Source organism: Mauremys mutica, chromosome 9 (genome assembly GCF_020497125.1).
Source record: "Mauremys mutica isolate MM-2020 ecotype Southern chromosome 9, ASM2049712v1, whole genome shotgun sequence".
Lineage (NCBI taxonomy): Eukaryota > Metazoa > Chordata > Testudines > Geoemydidae > Mauremys > Mauremys mutica.
In genome coordinates, this window is record NC_059080.1 from 90585254 (window position 1) to 90612050 (window position 26797).

The following is a 26797-nucleotide window of genomic DNA, read 5'->3' on the forward strand; positions in this document are numbered from 1 at the left end:
TAGACAGTAACCTCTTCATCTGTATGCTCTTCTGGAGTATAGGAATTGCCATAATGGATTAGAACCATGGCCCCACCAGTACAGTATCCTCTCTCTGAGAGTGGCAGATGTTTTAGAGGAAGATGCAAAAATCTCACCTTAAAGCAATGTGGAATAATCTGCTCCTCGCATTAGGTCTCCTCTTCATCCCTAATATTTAGAGATTGGTTTAAATCTAAAAGCATGCATGAGCTTTAAAACTTCCGGGTGGGGACTATGCTTTTTTACATGTTTGTACAGCACCTAGCACAGTGGGGCCTGTTTGGGACTTCTGGATGCTACAGCAATATAAATAATAATGTAATTTAATATGGCGAAGATCAAGTGAAGTATATAGTGAGGGTCAATTAGCTGATCCTATGTATCCTTTCCCATAACAATACCAAGAAGAGGGAACCCTTAATTAAATAAAAGGCAACACACATAAAATATTTTGGAGGCATGTTCTGTGGGTGTCATTACCATCTTGGGCACCAACGCTACAAGATAAGCCACTCTGCCAGATTTCTGCTTTTTGCTTTAATGGGGGTCTGCATGGGTGCTGAGCTCCAGGCACATGGATCAACTTGCAGGATTGTGACCTTGCTTATTACCACTGTTTGAGGTGTGTCCTTTACTCGAACAGGAATAAAACAAACATTGTGGTGAATTTACTTAGATTGTAAACTCATTGGGGCAGGGACCAGCTCTTTGTTGTTTGTACAGTGCCTGGCATATAGAGCTGAGGTCTCTAGGACCCAGTGCAATAAAAATATGTTGTACTACGTAGGCACTGCCTTGGTAGGGCTGGTGTGGACTTTACCCGCCTAGGGGAAACTCTGTTGTGGGATGGCATCTCCAGGAGGTACCATCCTTACTCAGACTTCCCAGTGCAGAGTACAAATGCACATTTTGTTCCCCAAGTGCGCTATTCTACGTCGTGGGGGTAGAAAGGAAGTAGCCCAGTCTCCTCCACACCATTTCACCATTTAGGGCAATGTCTGCTCATGGGCTGAGCAGTCCTCTGTGCTCCCCCTTAATTTGGGGTTACAGTTGTCATTGCCCTTTTGAAGAGCTCCTGTCTGCCTTCTCCCTCTCAACATGCTGTGCAAGGACCAGGGACAATCTATCCTATGAGTTCAGTGGGTCCCCTGCTGCAGTTTGGTAATAGAAAGGGTTGACTGTTTATATGACTAAGAAGAGATTCTCTGTTTACAATAACTATGGCTAAAATTATGGGCCTATTTCAGGAAGGTGATGAGACGCTCCAGAAAGGCTCTCAGTATCGAACAGTCTCTGGGCATACAAGGATTTTCAATTTTCTTCAATCCAGTGCTTCAGGGCAGAAACCGGTTACCAGCTGGGATCAGGAAGCAACTTCCTCATGTCATAATGCTGCAAAATTACATGCATTATGGGCCTTGCACTGAAGTCAACAGAGAAACTCACTCTCTGACTTCACTGAGAATTGAATCAGGCCCATACACATCTCACTGTCAAGATATCAGAGTAAGTGAGATGTTGTTACGGCAGCCTTAAAAGACCAAGCATAATAATTAAAAGACAAAATAAGTATTTACTAAAAAATTTTATATAAAAAGTATATACAAAAATTACAAATTTTCATAGAAAAGTTAGTGTTCTTGCAGCTGCACACGCACACTGAACACAAGGAACTATTTGCTACATTTACTGTTGAAAGTCAAGAGGGTAACGAGGCTTGGGGAATGAGAGAATGAATCCACAAACGGAAATGGTAGATACCTCTATTTGTCTTCAAATGAGTCCTTGTCAGATATTGCTTGTTAGTTTTTCACCAGGCTAAGCGTGTCTTTGGATTACTGGGAAATAAAATATGATTATTCAGTTTGCCCCCTGTTGTGCTACATATATTCTCCCAGAATGGAGCGACATAAAAATGTGTACATATGGAGAGCAAAAAGGTTGGAAATGCCTGGGAGCACTTCCTAAATAAAATTGGGCCCATTATTATATATCAAGTTGCAGAGACAAAATGATGAAAAACATCTGTGTGTAGTAGATAGTAGAATCTGTCTTAAGTTACTGTCAGCTATGAATTTGTGCACAGCTCCTACGGCTTCTCCAAATCCTTTTCCATCTGTGTCTCCCTGAGGTCTTTGTCATATAGACTTTTTCTTAATTATATGTATGGTTTCCACTTTTAGGCTGCAACTAATATATCTGAAATTCTCTCTCAGTTAAGAATTTTTTTTAAAAAATAAGCACCTAAAATAACTGGACTTTAAAAAAAAAATCCATTATTTTATTTATATGCTGCAGTTGAGTATGTTGCTGAGGAGTTAAATAATATGAACCTGATCCAGGAAATGAAGTCTATGGGACTACTCAGTTTGTAAAGTAAAGCACATATATAAGACTTTGAAGGATCAGGGACAGAATCTAGGATCTGGAGGGAGCTGTTTAATGCAGTCTTGTAGTACTCCTGTGTTAAGTAAGAGCACTGTGTTAGCTGAATCAAAAATTAGAACTGGGAAGAAAATCTGGATAAAAGTTCTCTGCAAATTATTCTCTTTTGAAAATGTATTAAGCTAAACTGAACTATGTAGTTTGAAAATTAGTCAGTTTTGTGAAAAATAAACACAGTATATATCCTAATCGGATTGGATCAGATTGTGCTGGCCTTACTCTCATTGAATAATATCTAAGGGGTTGGTCCTGCCCCATTAAGGTTTTTGCTCTGATCTGAATGGGAGCAGGGCCAAGCCCTTACTCCACAAACAACTTGTAAAGTGAGGCCTCAATCCTGCAAACACCTACACTCAGGCTTAACTTTGTGCACTAAGAGTACTCCCATTACAGCATTGGGACCTAAAGTATTATGTAATGGGAGTAAGGGCAGCAAAATCTGGCCCTCGCTCAGCTAGACAGACCTGAAGGATCTACACCAGTGTAAATCAGGAGCAGTTCAGTCAAAGTCAGTGGGGACCAGTGTGAAACTAGTGCAAATTCATACTGTATCCAAATTAGGAAGCCACCAAATAAAGCTAAAAACTCTGTGGTGTGCAGTCGGAGAATTCTGAGAAAACGCTTCAAAGGACTAGCTGAGAAAAATATATAAAGTATATGAGACATGACTGCACTGCAAAGCAAGCATCTCCAGTAAGCGGTGGAGCAATTCACAGAATTGGCTACCATTGAAATTAACATATTTTCCTCCATGTAGAAACAGCAAACACAGACTGGAACAATGGTTTTGAATATAAACTTGCATGTGCTTCTTTCTTCTAACCAGTCAAAGCAAAGTGATTGCTGTAAATTGTTTTCTTGCTGTTCATAGGTAAAGTAAATAGAATGACTGGTGTGCCTACTTTTCTGATTTATATAGACAAGGCAAGTGAGGCAACTGATGCAAATTCATTTCCGGTTGGCCATAAAAAAGGTAGTAGGGTGAATGGTATACCTGTTTTTCCTGTAGGCCATGGACAAAGTAAGTAAGGCTATTTGCTGACTTTCATCATTTTATGACTCCTGAGGCAACCTTATTATATCAAAAATAATATAGGGCCAAATTCTCTACTGGCTTAATCCTTGCCCCACTTGCCTTTCACTCCCCCTTTCTTTCAGAAATATATGTTTTTTCCACTGAACTTGGGCTAGATCTGTAGCTGGTGTACATGGGTGTAGCTCCACTAAAGTGACTGGAGTGGTGCTACCTGAAGATCCGGCTATATTGCCTATTCTTAACAAAACTTTAACTTTTGAAAAACAGTTCTAATCTTACAGCTAACAAATCTAATATTCAGTTCAGGTAGAAAAAGAAATGCTTTCTAGTTCCCACACAGCCCTGCAAATAAAACAAAAATCTAAACAGTATTAACTTAAAATCAGCCAATGCTGAAGCAGAGATAGTCATGTATCCTCTCCAGGAATAAGAATGTTCTCCTTCAAATCCAAGCTAATTATTCTGCATCATATCATGTTCCATGGCATCATGCCAATCAACATGAAAGAACCACATCATGTCATGCTTGATGTGAGACAAATAATGTAGTCCTCTGAATGCAACATTTAAAGGAAAACACTTGGGTTCTGGATCAAATACTCATTTTCAGTAAGTATAGAGTGATTCCATATTTGAACATGCTCTAAGTGTGGTGAAATCTCTGCAGTACAATATTAGTCAACTAAGCAGATATGGGATTATTAAAATGTACTGGGAACTCATAATTTGACTTATTGATTTCAATGGCTCTGCTGTGCCACTTCATTCCATCATCTATACAATACCCTAATGAAGACAAAAATAACCAGGCTGTGATCCCATGCAGCACTTAAGCACATGTTTAACTTTAAGCACATGAGTATCCCATTGATTTCAAATGGAGTACTCGCATGTCAAAGTTAAGTATGTGCTTAAATGCTACTGTAGTTTAATTGTTTGCTAGCCTTTCATTTTAGGAAATCTAAGATTCAAACATAGGGCCTGATCCTGCAAACCTTATTACTCAAGAGAGCAGTCCAACTGGCATCAGAGGGACTTCTGCTCATGTAAAGATTACTCACAGGAGAAAGAGTCAGCAGGATAGGGTCCAAAGTGTCGTTCATGATAAAAATCCATTTTCCAACCTCAATCTAATCCCCTATGCAAGTCTATAGTCTCCATCTAGTCCCCGTGCAAATCCACCTTTCCTGCAGAGGGATTGTCACAAACGAGGTTTTGAGAGGCTTTGGTAGACTGTTATAGGGAACCTCAGACAGTGCCTGCCTGCACTTGATCTGATCCTAGCCAAAACCATTCACCTTTGACATGTTAAAATCCTGGCAAGTCCTAGAACACTGGCATGTTTGGGGATCTGCTGTGCTGTTATACAAGGCACAATCATATGCAGCTGTAGCCACCTGCTGCTCTTCCGCTGGATCATTTCTCAGAGCAATCAAACCTTTCACAGGATGAATTGACAGTGGGGATTCTTGCATTGCCACTATTGCTTCGAAGTCACTGTATTGTCACAGTGGCTTCCTCCCTCCTCTGCCACCTTAGATTATAGAATTTAAAAAATGATTCCTTTGGGAGTCTGGTTTTCTGTTAATCATTTAGCTGATCAAAAAGGCTCCAAAAAAACTTGCTTCTTTGTCCATGTCAACTATGTCCTCATTGCTGACAGAGACAAAAATCTTATCATCCCTTTTTAGCTGAAATACTCCACCTTGATATATGGAGTAAAGTCCATATTCTGCCTTTTTAGACCAGCAGCTAGTTCTTGCACTTTTCATGAGCAGGATAGGCTCTGGATATGTCGTCAGTTTGTAAACATACTGGACCATTTGCTTAGGGTTTCTGCTTAGTGCTAACGGATCTGATTCTGAATCCTCGTTCTCAGGTTCGCTGAATCGAAAGTAAGTTTGAGAGTAGATGTAATAAAACCCTGTTCTGGGTATGATTAACTCCCCATTTTTCAACTCCACATTATAGAGGAATGAATGGTCTTTCCTTGAGGGTTCCCAGGTATTTATTTTCTGCCCAACACCTCTTCTGGATGAGGAATCTATTTGAGGGGAAAAAAATAGAGAAGAATATAGAGCTAAATAATGCTGTGTGCAACAAAGTCCACTGTCTCTTAGCTGATGAGACTGTTTTTCAAAACCTAAATAAGAGCAATGGGCCAGATCCTGCATCCATTGGCTTCAGATGGTCCAGGATTGGGCCCAATCACTCTTAAAGGGTATGTCTTCACTTGCTGGTAGATTGGCACTGCTGCAAACGATGCAATGGGAGAGCACTTGAGTACTCCACTGCCCCAAGAAGCATAAGGGAAGTCGACAGGAGACGCTCTCCCGTTGACACAGCGCAATGTAGCCACCGCGGTAAGTGGATCTAACAATGACAACTTCAGTTACATTATTCACATCACTGAAGTTGCTTAAGTTAGATTGGTTTATCGCGGTAGCGTAGACCAGCCCAGAGATTTCAAATTTCATTAAGTAGCAATTCAGCACATCACTTTGTGGGGATTTATTTTAGTTTTGATCTTTGAATCCTTCCCCACTGCTGCCTGAAATACAGAATGAAAATTAATCCAAGTTGCCACGTGGCTACTGAGCAAAATAATGTGAGAATCCTAACTCAGCCCTGGGTTTCCCCAGAAGATTTGAGAACTTTAGAAAGTCCTTCAATAAATCTGGTGTGAATTTAAATTTTTTTATGTGCCTATCACCTTAGCTTCTAGGCCCTCATACACATATATTTCTCCAAAAAGACACTGCAGAGGAGATAGGCAGAGTTACAAAGAGGGAATTTTCATTAAAAAAACAACTAAAGACATAGAAGGAAGGTGCACCATAGATACCCAAGTTGAGTGGGGTTGATACTACTACTAGAGTGAGCTGAAGAATTATTTTTACCAAAACTAGAAAATCTTTGATTTTGTAAAGCTTTCCCTGTTTTCTGGCCAAAAAAATTGCATTAAGTCCATGAGAAACAATCAAAAAGTGTGCCTAGAATAATCAACAGTCAATATTCATTTCTGGAAAATCGCAAAGCACACATATTCAGTGACCTTTCCCTATTTTGTATCCATTTTCTTCCTTCATCAATATAGCAAAATATCTTACTTGATGTGGCTAGAGAGCTCTTCTTATTGCGGCTTCCAGTTAAGTGAGCTGCTATTCTGTGTCCATGGTTCTGAGATCCCTGTTCTTCAGTTCCTGGAAGAGTTAGAGACATTTCAGTTACATGAAGATGAGAAATAACCATTTTAAATCTCAAATTAGAATTAGAGAAACAACAAAGCCATTGTCATCTCCATGGAAATATGTGACTGCCTAATTACTAAATTGACAGTATTTGAGGAGTTATGTGTTTGTCAAAATATTTTATTTGACCAAATCAATGAGAGATTGAAGTGTAATGGTTGATATGGTCAAAATTTCTCGGAACTTCCCATACTCTCTTTGAAATGCCTTTTTAAGCCTTCTATATCTCCCCCCCCCGCCCCTCAAAACCAGTGCCCAAACACCCTGTACTAAAAATAAATATGTGCTCATGGAAAGGGTAAATATCTTTTAAGGCCAAATTCTGTGGTCTTTACTCAAGCAAAATTTCCTCTGACTTCTTGAGCCAGAATGCTTCCTGATAGTCCTCCAGGGGTGCATCAGTTTCAGAGGAGAGCTGTGCCCAATCCTTAATTAATGTAGCTGTACAACAACAAAGTACTATTTGTTCTCTGAAGCACAGAGAGGTTAAACGAATTGCATAAAATCACTGAATCAGAGACAAGAACAGAAGCCAGGCACTTTTCCTGAAACCTGGTTCCATGCTCTAATAACTTGACCACATTTCCTGACTGCTTAATATGTCTCTTAAAAGAATACCAGCTAATACTAACTGTTACTCATCTCGCATGCTTTGCTGCAGAAGAACTGTACAACTAAGTAAGAAATTAGGAACTATTCTCTACAACTGGAAAACATGTATGGAACCACTGCACATCTGCTACCATCGCAGTTTCTTTTTTATGTGCTAAATAAATGTGTTACATTAAAAATACCTTTCACCGCAGATGAAATGTTTTCTTCATAGTTTCTTGATATCATCTGCAAACACACATAAAGAAAACTGTTTTCTTTCTAGGAAATCAGTAGAGCAGTGACAAAGATGCCAGAAACACAACTATTCCACACACTCTTATATGCCACATAACTGAACAAACTCCAGCATTTGATCATCAAACAAATTTTATTCCTATTTGTAAATAAAAGTGGACATCAAAAGGAAACTGTATCATTCATTTCTCACAACAAACTGTTTTGCAGTAATTTTAAATATCTGGGGCCAAACTGCAAGGGAGCTCATCCAATTGAGTGTTAAAGTTCTTTGGAAAATCTGGCCCTCAATAAGAGGAAATATAGAGTTCAGGGCATCAGATTCTGTTTGCAATTACTCCAGTGTAGGTCTGGAGAAATTTGATTGTGGAATAATTCACTGCAGTTACTCCAGATTAACTCTGGTACAACAGAGGAGAATTAGATCCAGCGGTTTTCACAGTGGCAAAACTATTGATATATAAATAATGGCAGGAATTTATCTGGCTTAGTCTTTGTCTACACTGCCACTTTCAGTGCTAAAACTTTAGTCTTTCAGGGGTGTGAAAAAATGCCCCCCTGAGCGACAAAAGTTTTAGCACTGAAAAGCGCCAGTACACACAGCGCTTTGTAGCTCCCGGTGATAAAGCTACCACCCCTCGCCAGGAGAGCTCTCCCCCGGCGATACAGCGTGACTAGGCTGCCCATGTCACAGCGCTGCTGCAGCCGCGCTGTAATGTGGGCAGGGTAGACATACCCTTATTTACTGTAGTAAATCTCATACCCTGTTCTCAGGCAGTCTATCACAAAACTTACATTCAACATCTTGAACTAAGATTCATGTGAAAAGTTCTCACTCATAAATTCCTGGCTTTCTTGAGGTTTTAATCAGATCCCACCTTATTTTCATGTAATTTTGATGTTAGTTCTTTATTAAGCAAAAATATTCTGTCACTTGAAGCCATTACTATTTCACCACTGTAACTCATGGTTCCAGTGTCATGGGAAGGGTATTTTGAATACACTGGAATAGTTTCCATTAAGCAATGATGGCTCCTCAATCGTAATAGCTCCATGAGAACAACAAAAGCATTGTCATCACCATGGAAATGTAAGAGACACTGCCATTATCTAAGGAATACTGAGATTACAGAATGTAATGGCTCTGGGATACCTTAATCTGCATTTCATTGACCAAACAGCTTTTCTAGCAGAGTGTTTTATATGGATTTGGGAAACAGCTACTATATGCATATGCAGCAATTGCTTCTCTAGGAAATTCTGAATCCTAAGTGTCTTCCCAGTGGTAGCAGTATTAGAAGTTGTAGTGCAGACAGGGTGAAGGGCCTTTCTCCAACTATGTTGTATAATTGCAGGATTACACTGGTGCAGAAAAATATGTATGAATTTTCCCATTGTAGAAACCTACTCGTAGTGAACCAAATTCTGCCTTCAATTATACCAGTTAAATTTGGAGTAACTCCGTGGACTTCAGTTTGGGCCAATATTTTATTTAAAACAGACCTCCAGTGCATCACTGTATACTAACTAAATCACTATTAATTTACTAGATCATCCTTTTCAATTTGGCAACCCCTTATTCAAAGTAAAACTTCTTCAAAATTACATTTGTGATAAAAGTGAGAGAAAAGTATCAATGATAACCCTATATAATTTATTAGTGTGTATGTGTGTGTATTTTGAAAGGCTGACACACAATACCTGACCTTGAAGGGTAAGGCTGTGTGGGGAATGGGGGGAGTGAGATTTCCAGTTTAGATTGTAATAAAACCGTCAATGCTTCATGACATACCTGTTCTTTGTACAGTTGTGAGGCAGGAGGTGAAAAGTGGTTTTCTTTATGATAAAAGGGACTGTGGGCAAGATTTTGATCTCACACCTGTTACATTTCCTGTGGCTTGAGTGGAATCACTCCTGATTTGCTAGTGTGAGTGAAAGAAAATCAGGCTCTACATCTCCATGCTCTGTCACAAATGAGGAGAAGGATAGACAGACATTCTAAATAGTGGGCATGCTAGACAAACATTAGTGGATGAACCCCTCTTTGGGATGAACTTAGTAATAACTGGTCACCTGTATTTTCTGTCTCCTAAATACAGTGAAACTCTTATAGTGAAATGACAATTTTTGTTCTCAGAAGAACTTCACTGCAGACAGAATTCCTTTATATCTGGAATTGCGATTTGACCACTAAAATGCAAGGAAACAATTTGGGATTTGCATTTTATTTCACTAGTTGGAACTTAACTCTCTGAACCATCTGGATTGTTATAACCAAGCTCCATTGTTTCGTTTGTGTGAAAGTTCCAAAGTACCTTTTTAATTAACTTTCCTAGTTGCCACTTCACTTGCCAGCAGGGGTCACTCTCTCTTTCTTCATTCTCATTTAGATCCACATGTTTTATGAAAGTTCCCAGATCTTCCCCAGTGAGACAAGCAATGCCGCTCTTGGAATATGTGTCCTGGAGCTGTGGTAGAAGGCAATAAGCTAGTTAATTCACTTAATGTGCAGATATATGATGCATTTCCAAAACTCTTGTGTTTAGGAAAACCTTTTCTGTTCTAAGTAACACCAATATGCTACAGCAAGTTTGTTTATTTTTATTTATTTTATAAAGGAGAGTTAATCCTGATTTTACATACTTATTTAGTTACAACCAGATGCCTAATATGCAAGAATACATTTTTATCTCTATATGGTCATAAACTGGACATCCAGGACTCAGCTGAATAAGTTTATGCACTTGCAATATCTACGTCACTAATGCTGAGAATTATTTTATCAGCTCTGACATTGTTAGAATTTAGTTCCTACGCTGAGGACTGAAGATGAGTCTGAACATCAGCCACTAACCCACTCCCCATGTCTGCACTTTGGGCAAATTCCACCCCAGATTCAAACCTTGCAGCTTGGGGCATTTTCTGTAATGGAAGGGGGCAAGAAGACCACATTCAAACCTCTTCCCTATGAATTTTGAGGAAGCTGGCATTCAGATCTGATTTCACATCTCTGGTCTTGTGACTTGGGCCCATCTCTACATCATTCACCTATCTAAAGAGAGAATTCCTTCTTCTGATGTGTAAAGAGAAAGAGTGAAATCAGAGCCCCACTGAAGTCAATGGCAAAAGTCCCAATGTCTTCACTGTGGTCAGGAATAACTTTCCTAGTTATAGTTTAAAAATAGTAGTTTAAATAGTTTCAAATAGTAAAGAATATAGTGAACAACGAAACCCTTCCTTGAGCTCTGCTGCTTCTGCAGGGGATAACCCATTATCAAAACTGAAGCTGGCACTTGTTGCTTAGTGTAAGAACACAGTAACCTAAGCAGCCTAGAGAGATCTCCTGATCCCATTGAGTTCAATGGTTCATCATCATCCACAACCCCTGTTAAGACCTGTATGCCAGTAAAGTTTGGAAAGGAAAGAAACTAGTGAACATACAAAGCATTCAGACTGGCTGCTTCTTCTTGATTTAATAGTTTAATTTGAACCATTTCTATCTTAAAGGATTTTTTTTGTTTGTTTGTTAATCTGCTGCCTCTGGAAGTTAATTTACTTAACATGTCACAGTTTAAACTATCCTTCAAGCTTGGAACATTCAGCACCAGAGAACAGGGGGACTGTTCTCCACCCCTCCCCCCACCATTCCCATCCTTTCCTGTCTGCTTGAAAACAAAGGAGGCAAGCCCTAGATTTCCCGCTGTAGCAGGATGGAGAGAATTCAACCATCTGACCCTGCAAATCTTGCCTCACTTAACCTCAAGCTCCTGACCTTTGTGCAGCAGCATCTACAGAGAATTCTCTTATGTTTAAAAATACTACCCTATTCTATAATCATTGACACAAAATGCTCTGACTGACAGGAGTATCCCTACAGGCTTTTGGATCATTACTACCGAATAGGGTAGTATTTTTAATATAAGGCTTCTTACTTTCGGAACTTTACTTAAATTGGTGGAAATAAGCTATACACCTTTATACTAGTGTAACTGCATCCATGAGAAGGGGTTGGTTTTAAACCAATATAATTAAATTGATACCAAATCTGTGTGTAGACCAGCCCTTACCAGACCACTCTCCTACCAGATCTAGGGACCAGGAAAGGAGAGGGCGCTTCAAAACTTTTCTCTTCAACCTGGAAGCAAACACTACTGCCATTTCTGCTTTCTGCTTACTTGTCACACACCTAGCCCCTGAGATAACTTTACTGTACTAGTACCTGGTGTTGCTGCAGTATCTTGCATCTACAGCATTGAATGCACTCTGCAAACGTGAGTGTGACAGGGAAGTATTATCCCCATTTTAGAGGTTAAGGAAATGGAGGTGCAGGGCATTATGAGTCTTAATGAAATGATATTTGTACAGCACTTTGAGATCCATGGAGGGAAGGTGCCACAGAAATGTTAAGTGGAGTATTATTAGTGAAGTATTTCTACAACTTTACCCATTACCTAAGGGCAACATTTGGATTATGCTTTTAAAATCAATGAAGTCTGTTTTCTTCACTCTCCTATATCCTGGATGTATAATTAACTCAACCGGGCTGAGTAACTGCTTTTCAGCACTCCCCTCCCATAAGCCAAACTAGGCTGTTCAAAAAGCTTTATCCATCTTATGATCAACAGACGGTTACATTTAGCTAATCAGATGACTATCCATGTAGATTGAGAAAAATTACCCAGCATTAAATAAGATTTTTAATTTGTACTGACAGCTGAAAGGATCTGACACCTGGCCAGTGATGATTATTTGACAGAAGTCTCAAAATACAGATACTATGAAACAGCAAAAAGAAGGGAAAAGAGGGACCAGGCTCACTGATAAATATCACTAACCATAACCCACAGGTACAATTAAGGTAACAAACTGTATTTACAGTTCTAATATAGCAATACCTTACATCTGTGTGCAAGGGAATAAAAAGGACATGTATAATAGAGACACCATATAATATTATTATGCAGATACTGTACCTAGGCTATTTTCAGCCCAACAGAAATTCCCTTCAAAAGACTGGAGTCAGCCTTCACACCACAAAAGGGTTAGTTATTCTCCCGCAATAATAAGAGCTATAGCTGAGGTAAGAATTGTTGGACGTGGTTTATTCAGGATAGTAGAGTACTCTTTCAAAAGTTCAAACCATACATAGTTGGAGGAACAGCAACTAGGAGAACGTGCTGTGGTTACTAATTGCTGATGTTCAAAAGTTTGATAACAAAGAACTTTGAACCAAGTAGACGAGGGTTGGAACAACTTTGCCTACATTTCTCTCTTATCGCCAGTACAGTGTAACCTATTTTCTTAAGACAAATGTAATGTTTCTGTAGATGCCTACAGAAACCAGATATGAAGCTATCAGAGCAACAAATTCAGCAGACAGGTCCCCAGATTTATACACTCAAGAAGTCTGGTATTGATTGTAGAGTGGTGCAAATCATCTGATAAGAACTTCCCAAACCATCTGATTTAGCCATCTCCAAAAGAAGCTGTGAGTAGAGTACTACTAAATTTTGCAGGTGGTAAATTCACGGGTTGCAATAGTATTTTATACTTATATAGCACCTTTCAAATGCAAGGATCTCAAAACCCTACAGAAATGATATACCTAGAATGCTGCTTGTGTTCAGTATCAGAGGGGTAGCCGTGTTAGTCTGGATCTGTAAAAGCAGCAAAGAATCCTGTGGCACCTTATAGATTAACAGACGTTTTGGAGCATGAGCTTTCGATACCCACTTCGTCGGATGCTTGTGTTCAGCCACCTCTGGAGCTAGGGAGAGGACCCAGATGGACAGCACACTATAGTAGGGATAGCAGGATAGGAAACGTGGATGGACACCTAGACAAACCCACTATCCCTACAGAACTGCCATGGGGTCATGAATGTCCATATAGGACCATGGTTTTTAAAGTCTTGTGCAAAAGTCAACCAGCCAAACGTTGCATGGAACTTCAGTTACGTACTTAAGAAAAGATAAATGGCTGAGCTGATATATGAACCTGTGGTTGCAGAGTGTGGAAGGCGCAGCCCACTACACAGACATTCCCCAACTCTCTGCGGGGGGGGGCAATGATCAGCTTGTGTCTGCCTGAAATTCTATCAGGATTAGTCACTGTCTGAAAGCAAAGTAGTGTCGTTGGGTTTCTTTTCAAGCGTGACTATTCGGGTGAGAAGGCTGGCTCTCCTCCTAGCCCCGAGCGCTACTAACGTTCCAGCAGTGCTGACAAGGCACAAATTGGAGTGAAGAAAGAGCCACTTTGTAACATTAATGAAAAGCGCATTTCTGTTTCTGAGGGGGGGGGGAGTCTAAGGTGAGTTTTTAAAACCTCTCTTTTCGTGACCTTCGTGTTCTGCGTAAAGAGCAAACAAACCCAGCCAACCAGCAAAACAAACAAACCCAGCCTAACCCACTTCTCCTACAATGAAAGCAAAAGCGCTGGATCTCTAAGGCTTTCCTGCTACAATAAACACTGCCACACTACAGTTCAGCTCGGGCCCAATCCTGCTCCCTGCAAACACTGGGAGTTTTGCCACTGCCGTCAGTGGGAACCGGATCACTCGTGCAGGAACCCATACAACCTTCCTTTGAGCAGGACAAGGGCACACACGATGCGTTGGTTTTTCTTGGCTAGATTTGCAGGGAGAGTGAAACAGAGAACGAGGAACTGCCTGTAGGCTGGCCAAATCAGCCTGCAGATTGAGCAGTGCTGGATCCAGCAACCTAGATCGCCGCCGTGGTACTTACCTGTTTCAGCTCATTAGTGAAGTAAAGGAAAGTAACCGCCACGCAAATGGATTGCAGCAGCACAGCGGAGATCAGCACAAGCCCACAGGTCTGGCCAGTGCTGGGGCCGGCCGTAGGCAGCCTCATGGTGCGCCCACAAAGAGAAGACACACAGACTGGGAGAGCGAGCGAGGCAACAAGGGAGGTTGTTATTGTTTGCTGTGTTTGAGGTGGAGCTCTTCCTGGTCCACCCCCTGAGAGGATTTCCCTGCTGGCTGATCTCCAGGAAGTGGGGATGGGCGGGAGGGGAGAAGGCACAACAACAATAATCCTAAAGTCTGCACATGAAAATAGTGCAGCCACAAAAATCCAGCTTTCGTGTTTGCAAAACCGGTGTGTCCTTGAGCTCTGCTTTCTTTGCTGTATAGGCAATGCTGCTGGAAAATAGACTGGGGGGTGGGGGAGGGCCTCATTTAAATGGTATTCACGGTTCTTCCTTTAAATAGCTTTTGAATAGCTAGCTTTTAGCAACCCTTTCTTTGTTCCTTGAAAAGCTGCAATTTCTGCCACATGCTAATCCTGATTCGCTTGTCTCACCAGTTTTACACCTACCTAACCCCGTTGAGTTCAATGGAATTATTCCAGATTTACATCAGAGGGAGTGAGGCCAGAATCAGACTCTTCATGTGTATTGAAAATGCACTAAAAAAGCAACACCAAAATCCTATTCTCCTCCATTCTGCAAGGTCAAATCCCCAACCCCCACACCCTCAAAAAACCCAAAACAAACAAACGAAAACAGCCCAGGCTAGGTGGGAAAAAGAAGGAAATGAAAAAAGGCCCTTCATGCAATGGGAGCAGCAATGGTTCTCAGCTGCCTGGCAGGCTCTGCTGGCAGTTTGATCTAGGGACAGGGCTGAGGAGAAAAGGATGTGGGAGCAGATAGGGGCCCTTCACAGCATCATTCCACCTTCAACTTGTGGAGAGTGTGCAGTGTAAGATATTGCTGACTTTGCCCTCCTGAACTTACCCTGGGTTTCCCCTCCTCACATTGGACTATCCTTTGAGGAGCATTTTTGGGCAGCTGTCCTTAGAGAGCCATTGGAACATGATTCCTAAGAAACTGGGCCTCTGTGCAAATGCCCCAGCCCTAAGCTCGGAGAGCCGCAAGATTTCTTGGAGCTTCAAGAAGGTGAAGACCTCTTGAAAGAACAGTCTGGAGGAATTGATAGGTGGAATTGACATTCATCGAGATTCCTGGGCCTTACGGAGGTTCTCCTGTAAGATAGCCTTTACCTGTAGAGCTGGTGATTCCAGTCAACTTGCTGGTGGATTGAGACCACCCCACTGGCTCTTAGTTCCCCCCACCCCAAAGCCAATCTTGCCTGCCCCAAGCAATTTTGATTCTTCTCATGTGCCATCTGCTTTTTGAGCCTTTAGCTTTCCTTTGTCCACAACCATGAGAGCCAGGCAGGAGATTTTCAAAAGCACCCAAGCAATTTAGGATCACAAGTCTCACTGACTTTTGGTAGGATTTGTGTTTAAGGGATTTGGGCACTTTTGAAAAATCTCCAGTCTAGAAACACTTCATTTTTTAAATGAAACCTGAGATTCTTACATAATCGCCTGACTCCAGAGTCTGGGACTTTAAGAGCAACATCAAATATCATGAAACTTATGATAAATGAAAGTTGGCAGCACTGCCTCTCTTCTTCACTTCCTCCCCCCACCCCTTCATCCCTGCCTTGCTAGCAGGCTCAGTAGAGAAGACTCCCCATGTACCACTAAAGTTGGATCCTTTGGGTCAGGGTTTTGGTACTCTGGCTGAGTTCTGTGGCTATTGTGCCTGTTCGCACATTGGTCTCCAGGGCTGTCCCTCACAAGCACTAAATTCACTTCAAAAACGTAAAACAAAACATAGATTTTCAAGTGCTTTTGTTTATATGTGTGTACCAAAGCATCTGCTACTACTAGTTCTCTCATAGAGGATGGAGCCACCATAGTCTGTATGTGTATGGGGGGGGCATGTCTTCTCTTTTCCCTCCAACTTTCCTATTTAAACTCTGAAAACTGTGTCTCTTCTACTCAGACTTTGTTCACACTAGCAAGTTGTACCTGTATAGTTAAAGCAGTACAATCTCCCTTAGTGCAAATGCAGTTATTCTGGTACGAAGGTGCCTTCCCATAAGGGTAGTTCTTTATAATATCTTCATAACAGAATAACTGCATCTGCACTAGGGACTGTAGCAGTATACGGGTTAAAAAAAAATCGCATCCCTAACCAACATAGTATAAAAACTCAGTAGACCAGGCCTCAGAGGTACTGTAGCTTTGAAGAGGTCTTGTCTGTGATAGACCGTGCCAATATGGATCCACTGACAATGCAAATGGTTGTGGGTTGAAATCCACAGCAAGACCTGAATTCACTTGATGTTGACATTTCAGGACTATATTAGGGTTAGAGACTGCCCTGTCAGACAGGTACCCCAATGATACCCTTGTATTTGTTCAACACGTGAGAGCCCTACAACACAGTCTTCCTGACGGATTTAGCCAGTGAAGATGTACCAGAGAAATTTCAGTAGTGGGGCAGGTCAAAACAGCTGAGAAAATTGTGTTACGATGAACTTGCCAATAGGTGATTGGAAGCAAAAAGTCTGTGTGCTAAATGCTGTAGCATTCAGATTTTTATTGTATCCCCTCCCCCATGCCCCACTTGAAAACTCCCATCTCATTTCCAGAGGAACAGGACTCTCTGCCCAAAGTTTACTGTTGAGATAGAGTGGAATCAAAATTTAAAGTAGAATAGATTTCACAGAAAGTTAGAAGGTGCCCCGGGATAGGGATTCATTCTTCATCTTGCATTTTGGACCCTTCCCTGGCTTGCCAACAGACTTCTCCCAAATCTGCAAAGTTAATAGGACTAATCATGTGAGTAGAGCTAGTTATGCATGTAAGTGTCTGTTGGAACAAGGTCCTTAGACTGTAAGCCCTCCCCCGTCCCGGGGTAGGGACCATGTCCTCCTATTGTTGTTCCTTATAAAGCTCCATGCTCATTTATGATGCTGAATAAGTGAGAAATAATAACAGAAATAAATGGTACCCCCAATGTCCTCATTTAAAACCAAATTAATAAAGTTCACATTGAAAAAGAAGGGTGTGAAAAAAGGTAAATAACATTCAAAGGCCCTTCCCAAAAAAAGATGGTGTCACATTTCATTTTGAATTTCCAAATTTCACTAACAAAAAAGACCCCATAAAATTGTATGGGTTTTCACACTAAGGAAGGATGATTTGGTAGCAAAATCAGCCCATTTTCGCTATAAAATAGACATATTTAAGAGGGAAAATTGCACACATTTTAGTTTCCCATTCTGAAATTAAAATATCTTTCTGACTGTAGATTGCATAGGTGAAATGTACAATTTTGCAGGTTCTGAAGGTGAAAATGACCATTCTGTGGGAATTGCGCACACACTGAAACTTCTGGGTCACAATATCACCTCGAAGCAATTACGCAAGTTTTCATATTCCATTTATCTTAAAAAAATGTTCTGCGCTTTGGCACACTGCAGGAGCTGAAGTAGCTCACTAGGAAAAGTAATGTATCTGATCAGCCTCTGCCTAGCTGCCAAGCAATCTCTCTGGCACCTATTCATTGACCCATGCACAGGCCTTTGATAAGGGATAACCTCACTCCCTGTCCCATGCCAGGATAATGGAAGAAACCCAGGTACATAAGATCTGCATTACTCACTACACCAAGAAAACATTCTGGCTCTGCACCTCCAATAGCTCTTCCCTAGATGTCTGATCAGTAGGCATTTTCAATACCTATGCAAATTTCTGTAAAACATGCTGAAGTGTCCCTTTAAAAACTACTTACTTCTGTTTCCCCACTGTAGAGATGGCAGAACTGTCCTTTCAGGCACATTCTCAGCATCATGAGAGGCATGGAGGTTCATGTTTAATGCAAAAAGAATAAGGAGTACTTGTGGCACCTTGGAGACTAAAAAATTTATTTGGGCATAAGCTAAAACCCACTTCATCGGATGCATGCAGTGGAAAATACAGTAGGAAACTATATATACACGGAGAACATGAAAAAATGGGTAATGTTTAATGCTGCATTCATGAAGATGAACATCATTATTAATATATATAATATATTATTTGATTTATTATTTATAGTGCAGTAGCACAGAGGAGTCGTGAACCATGGCCCCATTGTGCAGCTGCTGAACAAAAGTTGGTCTCTGACCTAAAGCGCTTACAATCTACATACCTCCAAATGCCTAACCGGACATATGAGCCATATGCAAATGAGGCAGACTATAGTAGATGTTCTTGCATATAGGGGCTTTCTACATTGACACCTCTTCTTAGCGACAAGGGATGTCCTGGTTTCTCCATTGACATTACCATATGGAGTGTTGGGGCTATGGCTGGGGCAGAGGAACCCAGCTGATCTGGAAAAGGAAACAGCACTGTGCTGTGTTGTCATACTCTAGCTTTTCACCTCTGGAGACAGTTGTCCAAATGGTGCCCCTAGCTCTTTGATCACAAGTGGAATGAATCATCTCCATTTGGTGCCTCAGGGCTTGTCTATACAGGGAAATTGTACAACTAAAGGTGTGACGTTAATGTGCCCAAGTGAAAGTGAATTAAGCCTCCCTGTGGAGTCTCTCATTCAGGAGTAAAGTGGCCTTAGTTCTCAGTTGCTTCCTCCTCCTCCAGGATTAGTCCTGGATACAACTGGGTCTCTCTGTTGAGAGGTGACACAATGAAATTCACACAAAAGCAAAGAGAAATGGGTGTGTAACTAGAATCGACCTCATGTTGTTTTAGTGGCATGTGAACGCTTGATACCAACTGTCACAAATGGCCCGAGGCTTATTTCAGTGACAAGGTGGATGTGCACCCAGGGGTCTATTTTTAAGGCATTGCCCCGGTTTGGAGGCCTGATTCTTCCCTCACTTATGCATATAACTGCATTAAACGGCGCTATTCCTGGTTCGTTTTATGCTGGCGTGAGAGGCAAATCAGGCCCCGGGGGTAGCGCATCTACACACGGGAAGCACAGTCATTGCTACCCCCTGATGGAGGTAGCAGTGTGTGCTTTCCTCCACAGCCAGGCAGCGCTGACGGCCATTGGCGCCATCTTCCTGCCCTCCCTGAACCTTGTGCAGTTTTGTGTTCAGGTAGACACAAAAATTGTGATTTGGACCAGCCTTCGTATGGTGAGTGCAGGCTGCTATCGAAGGCTACTTGCATGCACCCTCCCTGTCTTTGTGTATCTGTCCAGTGACACATCCCAACCTGGCCCCTACTTAGCATTTAATGTAGACTGTAGGTTCCTTAGAGGAAGGTCAGTGGACCAGATTCTGAGCTCACTTTTCACTGTTTTTTTAACCATTGCAACTTCATTAAAATTATTTTTGATTTACTCTGGTGTAAGTGAGATCAGAACTGAGCTCTATTTGCCTGTAAAATGCCCTGCTCACCTGTTATATAAATAATAATAATAATTAATAATTTAAGCTTGGCCTGCCTCAGTGTGGGATGGAGGAGTCAATCTTTTCAGGCTGGGCACGGCTTTATTTGAAATGCCCCCAGGATAAGATTTATTTCAGAAATAGCAAAATGACCTCATCAAAATGTTGTTTCGATAGCATCAAAACACCTCGTATTGTTTCAATTATTTTATTCTATTGTATTACTTAAAATGATAACGATTAAATGAATGCTTTGACCTTATCAAAATGAAATATGAAACATTTCAATAATTTTGACAAAATCAATGTTCCCTAGAAACATTTCAATTTAATCAAATACATATTTAATATTTTCAGATGAAAAACTGTCCTGTCAGAAAATTTTCAACCAGCTCTATCAACTTTCAGTAATAACTTACTTAGTGAGCAGAAATCCTAGAATAAGTAAACATGGGTGCAACTATCTATGGCAGTGGTTCCCAAACTTGTTCCGCCGCTTGTGGAGGGAAAGCCCCTGGCGGGCCGGGTCGGTTTGTGTACCTGCTGTGTCTGCAGGTTGGGCCGATCGTGGCCGCGGTTTGCTGCTCCAGGCCAAGGGGTGTACTGGGTGCTGCTTCCAGCAGCTCTCATTGGCCTGGAGCAGCGAACTGCGGCCACTGGGAGCCGCAATTGGCCGAACCTGTGGACGCGGCAGTACACAAAGCAGCCCAGCCTTCCAGGGGCTTTCCCTGCACAAGTGGTGGAACAAGTTTGGGAACCACTGATCTATGGGTTCAGGTGCGAAGTCCTCATTCAATATGAGTAAAATCCTGGTCCTATTAAAGTCAATTGGACTTTTGCCATTGACTTCAATGGACCCAGAATTTCACCCTTTGTATTTAGTTTTTACTTAGATAAAACTTCTGTTCAGATAAGAACTTCAGAATTTCGCCCATTGTAAACAGAAATCACCATCCTCTTAGGGTGTAGCTGTGTTGCTCAGGGCTGTGAAAAATAGTGCACCCTAAATGTCATGATTAGGTCGAACTAGCCCCTGGTGCAGATACAGCTAGGTTGACAGAAGAATTCTTCCATCAACCTATCTGCTATCCCTCAGAGAGGTGAATTAACTACATTGACAGAAAAACCTCTTCTGTCGATATAGGAAGTGTAGACTATAACTTTGCCACTGTAGCACCTGTTGTGTAGACATATCCTCGGGCCATGAAATTTTTCACAGCCCCAAGCGATGTAGCTAGGTTGATATAATTTTATGTGCAGGCAAGGCCTCAGACCTCCTACTAGGATTCCTCATACTGAAGCAGCCCATTGATCCATCAAGTCTAGTATCCAGCAGGGGCCAATGTAGTCATGTTTGCATCTGGCTATTAAAAACTGGATCCTGATCCTCTCCAGCATTGCACCTTGTGGAGTCCTCCAGACCTGTGCAAAGTGGGTGACTATCACCACACCTGAATGGTGGCATCTTACACTCACTTTGCACAGGTGAAAGCAAGTACTCAAGGTGCAAGGCAGTTGTGAATCTTAGTTTTAATAATTCAGAAGAAAGTGGGAGGGAAATCCATAACCCACCTAGCTGACTCTGCAGCATTTTAGAGAAAGGAAAAATCATTCCTGACAAACAGCAATCTGCCTATGCCCTGAAGCATGACATGTTATTACCCTTATCTTTGATGAGAGACTTTGCCCTCCATGGAAATGGAACAGATAAATACCACTCCATAGGGTGCCAAAATGCAAGCAGAGAAAACTAAGTTCCTTTCAGTTGCTTCCTTTCTGTAAAGTGTCTGCTGTGTGTCTGACTGCCTTTGCCTGGGATGTAGTTTCTGCCTCAGACAGTTTAAAAGCAATATACAAACTGATGCTGAGGGAGTGATTTTAATGAGATTTCTCCTTTCTCAGTGAGAGAAACTGCCATTCACATACTGATGTCCTGAGACTCCTGACAATATTGTAACATGGTGCACCTACAAAAAGGCCCTCCCTTTGGTTGTGTCAAGCCCTGTGTTCAAGACTTGTGTAGGTGCAGAAAGCAAGATGGAAGAACAGGGGGCCATTTATTTACCCTCTTAAATGGGGTAAACTTTCTCATTCCCATAAGTAAGACGGGAAGCACAACTACTTGGCAAACAGCTTGTCTTCACAGCAGTTAGGCCAGGTCTACATTTCTAACTTATATCGGTATAACTACACCCCTGAACGACACAGTTATACTGACCTAACTCCCCCATGTAGACAGCGCTGTCAACGGGAGAGCTTCTCCTCTCAGCATAGCTACTGCCTCTCGAGGAGGTGGATTAGCTACCCTGGCAGGAGAAGCTCTCCCGTAGACATAGCAGCATCTTCACTAAAGTGCTACAGCAGTGCAGCTGCCCCTCTATAGCATTGTATGTGAAGACAAGTCCTTAGTATATTCAAGCCTAGCTTGACTGAGAACGACCATGCAACACTGGAGTTACACAGAGTGATTTGATTAGCAGCATACAGTGATTGGATTAGCTACTGGTGAGTTGTTGTACCCCATTGCATTACTAGCGTGAGCAGCAGTGTCACTGTCTGGAGCTCTAGACCTCTCCCGCCCCAAAACACCAAGAGGTGGGATTCATCAAGGTAATTAGAGTTAGGTGCCTAATCTTTGTGAATCCCATCTAAGATCTCTTTTGCCAGTTCTATGCCCACTGGGGACTCCGTGTATCTTCAGATAGAGAGACCTGCCTTTTGTCCAGCCCATTTGCGTTGTGGCACAAAGGGGCTAAATTTGAACAAAGAACACTGGAAACTTTTTAGTGGTGGAATTATTTATGTTAGTCGATGCTAAAGAAGATTGGGGAGAACTTTAGAGAGGACGTTACAAAGTTAGGTGAATAGGCAGCATGGGGGTAGATTAAATTAATTGTCGAAAATGCAAAATAATGCAAATTAGAAGGAATAATCTGAATGATTCAGACACCACTGATTTCTAAATTAACTGCAGCTACTCAAGAAAAAAACCTGGGCCTCGTTGTAGATATTGTATTAAAACCTCTTCTCAAAGTGCAGCAGTGGTTTAAAAAAAAAAAAGCTTCAGTTGCATAACAAATAGGGTAGAAAATTGTTTACTACAAATATTATAAGGCCATTGGAAAAACTGATGTTCTCTGCACTGGGAGTTTCTATGGAAAGTTTTGTTTTTAATCATTTTGAAACTGCAAGGCTGTTTGTCAACTTCTTAGCCCAAAGATTAGAGATTATCGTATAATAGGGAGTAGTACTTCCTTTTAGCCAATAACAAAGTTTAAAAGTGTTCTGTGGCCTGATAATCAAAGGGAGTGAAGCCAAAGGGGGCTGGGCTTGTAATGGCATTCCCAAGAACTGCTGTTCATGGAAGGTAAAGTTTGCCAGTTTCAGGATATTTTCCATTGCCTGAACAACCCCTAGACCTGCCACAGTACAATCCAGTTAACAACATAGGCAGGAGGAGGAAATGAAAACAGTCTCTCAGGTTGATGCACTTTCAACATCCATCATACCCATTCCAAACATGTTTTCTAGATATTTAACTAAAGATTGGATTAAAAAACATTTGGTTTAAAAAGTAGCCCGTTAATCTATAACTGTGGCAATATTTGATGAAAGTCCATAGGGCTGACTTGAAAGCAAGTTGCTGCATTTTTTTTAACTAAAGCCACAGTATATTTACTGCTATGGTTTAGCCTTTTCTGTTCTCCTATAGCTAGAGTTTAAAAACAAATTCAAGTTGATACGGTTTCATCTTGCAAAACAAGATAGGATTTCAGTGCCTGGGGAAAAGGAATAAAGCAAGCACTTCCCAGCATTTTCCAGGCAGGATTTCCTTATTGGACAAGCTGCACTTGGGAAGGAAGTTGGACGCTAAATCATAACAGGGACAATCAGTATCTAGTGCATAAAACTGAACAGTGAAGTTTTTTTTTAAAACCAATATTTCGATGTAACCAACTCTCAAAATGATTGTTGTAGCCGTGTAGGTCCCAGGATAAGAGACAAGGTGGGTGAGGTAATCAGAAAAAACTTTTCTCAGGAAAAACTTCCTAACTGTAAGAACAGTAGGACAATGGAATAAGCTACCTAGGGAAGTTATGGAAGCTCCTTCACTGGAGGTTTTCAAAAAGAGGCTGGATAGCCATTAACAAACCCTGCATCTTGGCACAGGGTTAGACTAGTGTAGTTCGAAAGCTTGTCCCTTCTACCAACAGCAGTTGGTCCAATAAAAGATATGACCTTACTTACTTTGTCTCTCTCCTATCCTGGGATCAACACGCCTACAACAACACTGCAATAATAATGGTTAGCACTTCAAGGCCAGGGGCAAACAATGATTTACTCACATTGCTTGTATTTCTTCTTAAGCCAGATATGTTTTGTTACTCTCATTTTATAGATAAGGAAACTGAGACACCAAGAGCTTGAGGTTTGCCTAAGGCTATATGGCAAAACATAGGGAGAGGCCTTGCAGTCAGTGGGTTTTTCAGCTATATTAACTAGTGTAGACAGATAAAGCTACTGTCTGCACCAGGGCGAGTGAACTAGGATAAGTAGTATAGGTGAAAATCATGACTTATAGTGCCTTTGCCCGTCTACAGCAGGGGTTTGCATTGGCACAGCTACAGAGGCATCTGGTCACCAATGGCTGTGATCATGGCAAATCTCCTGTGCAAACAAGGCCTAAGAATATGGAATCATTTAATGCTGTGAATATTTCTGCCTGAGCTGCTCTAACTTTTGTCTTTGCAAAGCCACATTGTTTTGCCATCTCCTCTTGGACTGTGGATTTATACTGTATCACCCGGTTAAGAAACTTTAGGGGTGGGAATTGCAAAGCTGAAAATGTTGCAGTTTAATCTTTACGAGGGAAATTCAAGATAGAAATTGCTTCATAATGCCTGGGGATAATAATCTCAGAAAGATAACCAATGGCTGTCGGCCAGTAAAACTAGCTGTTCAGGACAGTTAGGTTGCAAAACTATCTCCATGACCAATTTAGTTAAAACAATAACTCAGGATTTGACTTAGCTGAAGATAATAGACAGCCCTCTCTGATTTGTGGCAAACCTGCTTAATTTTGATTTTTCTCAGCCACCATAAGACAACAATCAAATATATATTTGGGACAAACAGGCTTTTAATTACCAAGAGGAGGAAAATGATTATGTGAAGATAGACCTCTCAGCAGAGAGCCATCTATAGCAGAGAATATGTCTAGAAAGCAAATATCGACACATACTCGAGTACACAAACACCATCTAAAGGAGAGAGAGACAAAAAAAGAGATACACAAAGACCTAATTTAAAAAAGTGGACTCTTAATGTTGCACGTGCAATTTTGAAAAAGCAAAACATGTGCAACAATGATAAAGCATCACAAAAAGAATTGCTGTCTTCTAACCAGAAACTTTACTAGCGTTAGGAAAACAACATTATTCCTAAAGCTACTTTCTGTTTCACTATACAGCATTTCTAATTTTTTGCCTGCTGAATTTCCTGCTATAGTTTTAAGAAAACAGAACACAGATTCTCATTGTAACAGGGTGTGTGCTGGCTATAGGTCAAGTACCGCCCATGCCTGGTTCTGCATGGAATGAGGGAATTCTGGGGGATGTAGTCCAGAGAGGCTGATGGGAGATGTAATGCAGAAGTGATGAACAGCAGGTGATTGCAAGATTCTATAATGCAGATGTTTGGTTAGTTTTAGAAAGACCAGGGAGAGGCCAGACTTAGAGTAGATGGAAAAGGCCTGGGAGGATGCCAAAAGACAGGCAAGAAAAGAACAACCCTAAGGAAGGGTGAAGGAAAAGGCCTGGGATAATACACACGAGTGTGGGTTTGAGATCTGGTGTTGGCATGTGTGCTGAGCAACCCACTGGTGAGCGTGTGTTACAGGTTCACCTCAGCGTCTAATCTGTAGAAAAGAAGATTCTGTTGTAGATGTCCCCTCCTCCAGCTCTGGAGTGTTCGCCAAGATGGCAGCTGCCACAGTTGTTTAGTGGCCTTCTGCTGAAATTTCCAGTGAGTGTAGCAGGAAGTTCCCTCTTGATCCCTTCTACGGACAAAGGTGAAAGTTGTGGCCTGTGGAAAACCAAAGAAGGAATTGTTTAGCCTGAGGCAGGCCAAGAGTCTCTTTAGTCCAGGGTCAATGAGGCAGCAGACTGTTGAGCCCAGAGTGGGGCTGTGTCTGATGAGGCCTCGTCATTGCTGTGAAAATGAGGCACACAGAAGCAGATTGGTGGGGGGTGGAACAACCCCACCAAAGTCTTGCTAAGACTACGAATGCCACTGACCTGATGGAATTGGCCCTGTCAACAGTGGTTCTCCACTTGTGAGGTAACTCCCTTATCTTCATGTGTCATTATATAATGCCTGCATCTGTAATTTTCACTCCATGCATCTGAAGAAGTGTTTTGGTTTTTTTTACCCACGAAAGCTTATGCCCAAATAAATCTTAGTCTTTAAGGTGCAAAACAATAAAAAATAAAAAGGTTGCAGTGTTTTGTTTTGGACTCTTTTGGTTGCTCTGGAGGGCCAAATCACTAAAAAGCAACCTACCTAACTGACCCTCCCACAGAAAGGAGACTGCAAACCTGAGGAGAACGGAGACACCTGAACTGGGCAAACTGAGAGGCACAACCACACCCACTGATAGGTAGGACTCTGTTGCACTTGGAAAACCTAAAGTTGCATGTTCTCACAACTGCAGTGCACTTGTGTTACAGTCTATTCGATTCTACCTTCCCTCCATGCCACATAGAATGGAGCTAGGCTAAATGGGAATGATTTAGCAATTGGGTTTCTTTTCTGTGATCCTGTGATGCTAGAGCACCTTGCTGATAATGTACCTAAGTTATTCATTCTGCTCTGCCCACCACTGTGGCTTCAGGGAGCCCTGCAAGTAATAGAATTGATGTGGTTCTGCTGAATAACAGGCAAGGCAACTGGAGTTGGGGGTCTGCATCTCTTGCACAG

The 26797-nt window shown here is 41.5% G+C and overlaps 1 protein-coding gene and 1 long non-coding RNA gene across 3 annotated transcripts in view; one reads left to right on the plus strand and one right to left on the minus strand.

Annotated features, from left to right (window-relative positions):
- The window catches only part of LOC123377620, a 34388-nt gene that overhangs the window by 4898 nt on the left and 2693 nt on the right, over positions 1–26797 (plus strand). Inside the window, exon 3 of one of the 2 annotated variants that reach the window (XR_006582256.1) lies at positions 12317–12454. The exons of the other annotated variant lie outside the window; for it this stretch is intronic. This is a non-coding gene — a long non-coding RNA (uncharacterized LOC123377620). Of the gene's footprint in view, positions 1–12316; positions 12455–26797 lie in introns of those variants that run through there. 2 annotated transcript variants of the gene reach the window in all.
- Positions 1592–14638, minus strand: TNFSF10 (TNF superfamily member 10). The gene is made up of 5 exons (XM_045030732.1): positions 14346–14638; positions 9918–10070; positions 7548–7593; positions 6613–6705; positions 1592–5546 (listed from the first exon to the last, which is right to left on the minus strand). The coding sequence occupies exons 1-5, from the start codon at positions 14469–14471 to the stop codon at positions 5095–5097; spliced, it is 870 nt and encodes a 289-aa protein (XP_044886667.1). The 5' UTR covers positions 14472–14638; the 3' UTR covers positions 1592–5094.

Coding starts and splice junctions, on each gene's coding strand:
- TNFSF10 (XM_045030732.1), bottom strand. CDS start 14,471: ATGAGGCTGCCTACGGCCGGCCCCAGCACTGGCCAGACCTGTGGGCTT. Junction 10,071..14,345: donor TCACTAATGAGCTGAAACAG/GTAAGTACCACG, acceptor CTTCTACCACAG/CTCCAGGACACATATTCCAA. Junction 5,547..6,612: donor GAGCTCTCTAGCCACATCAA/GTAAGATATTTT, acceptor CCCCTCAAATAG/ATTCCTCATCCAGAAGAGGT.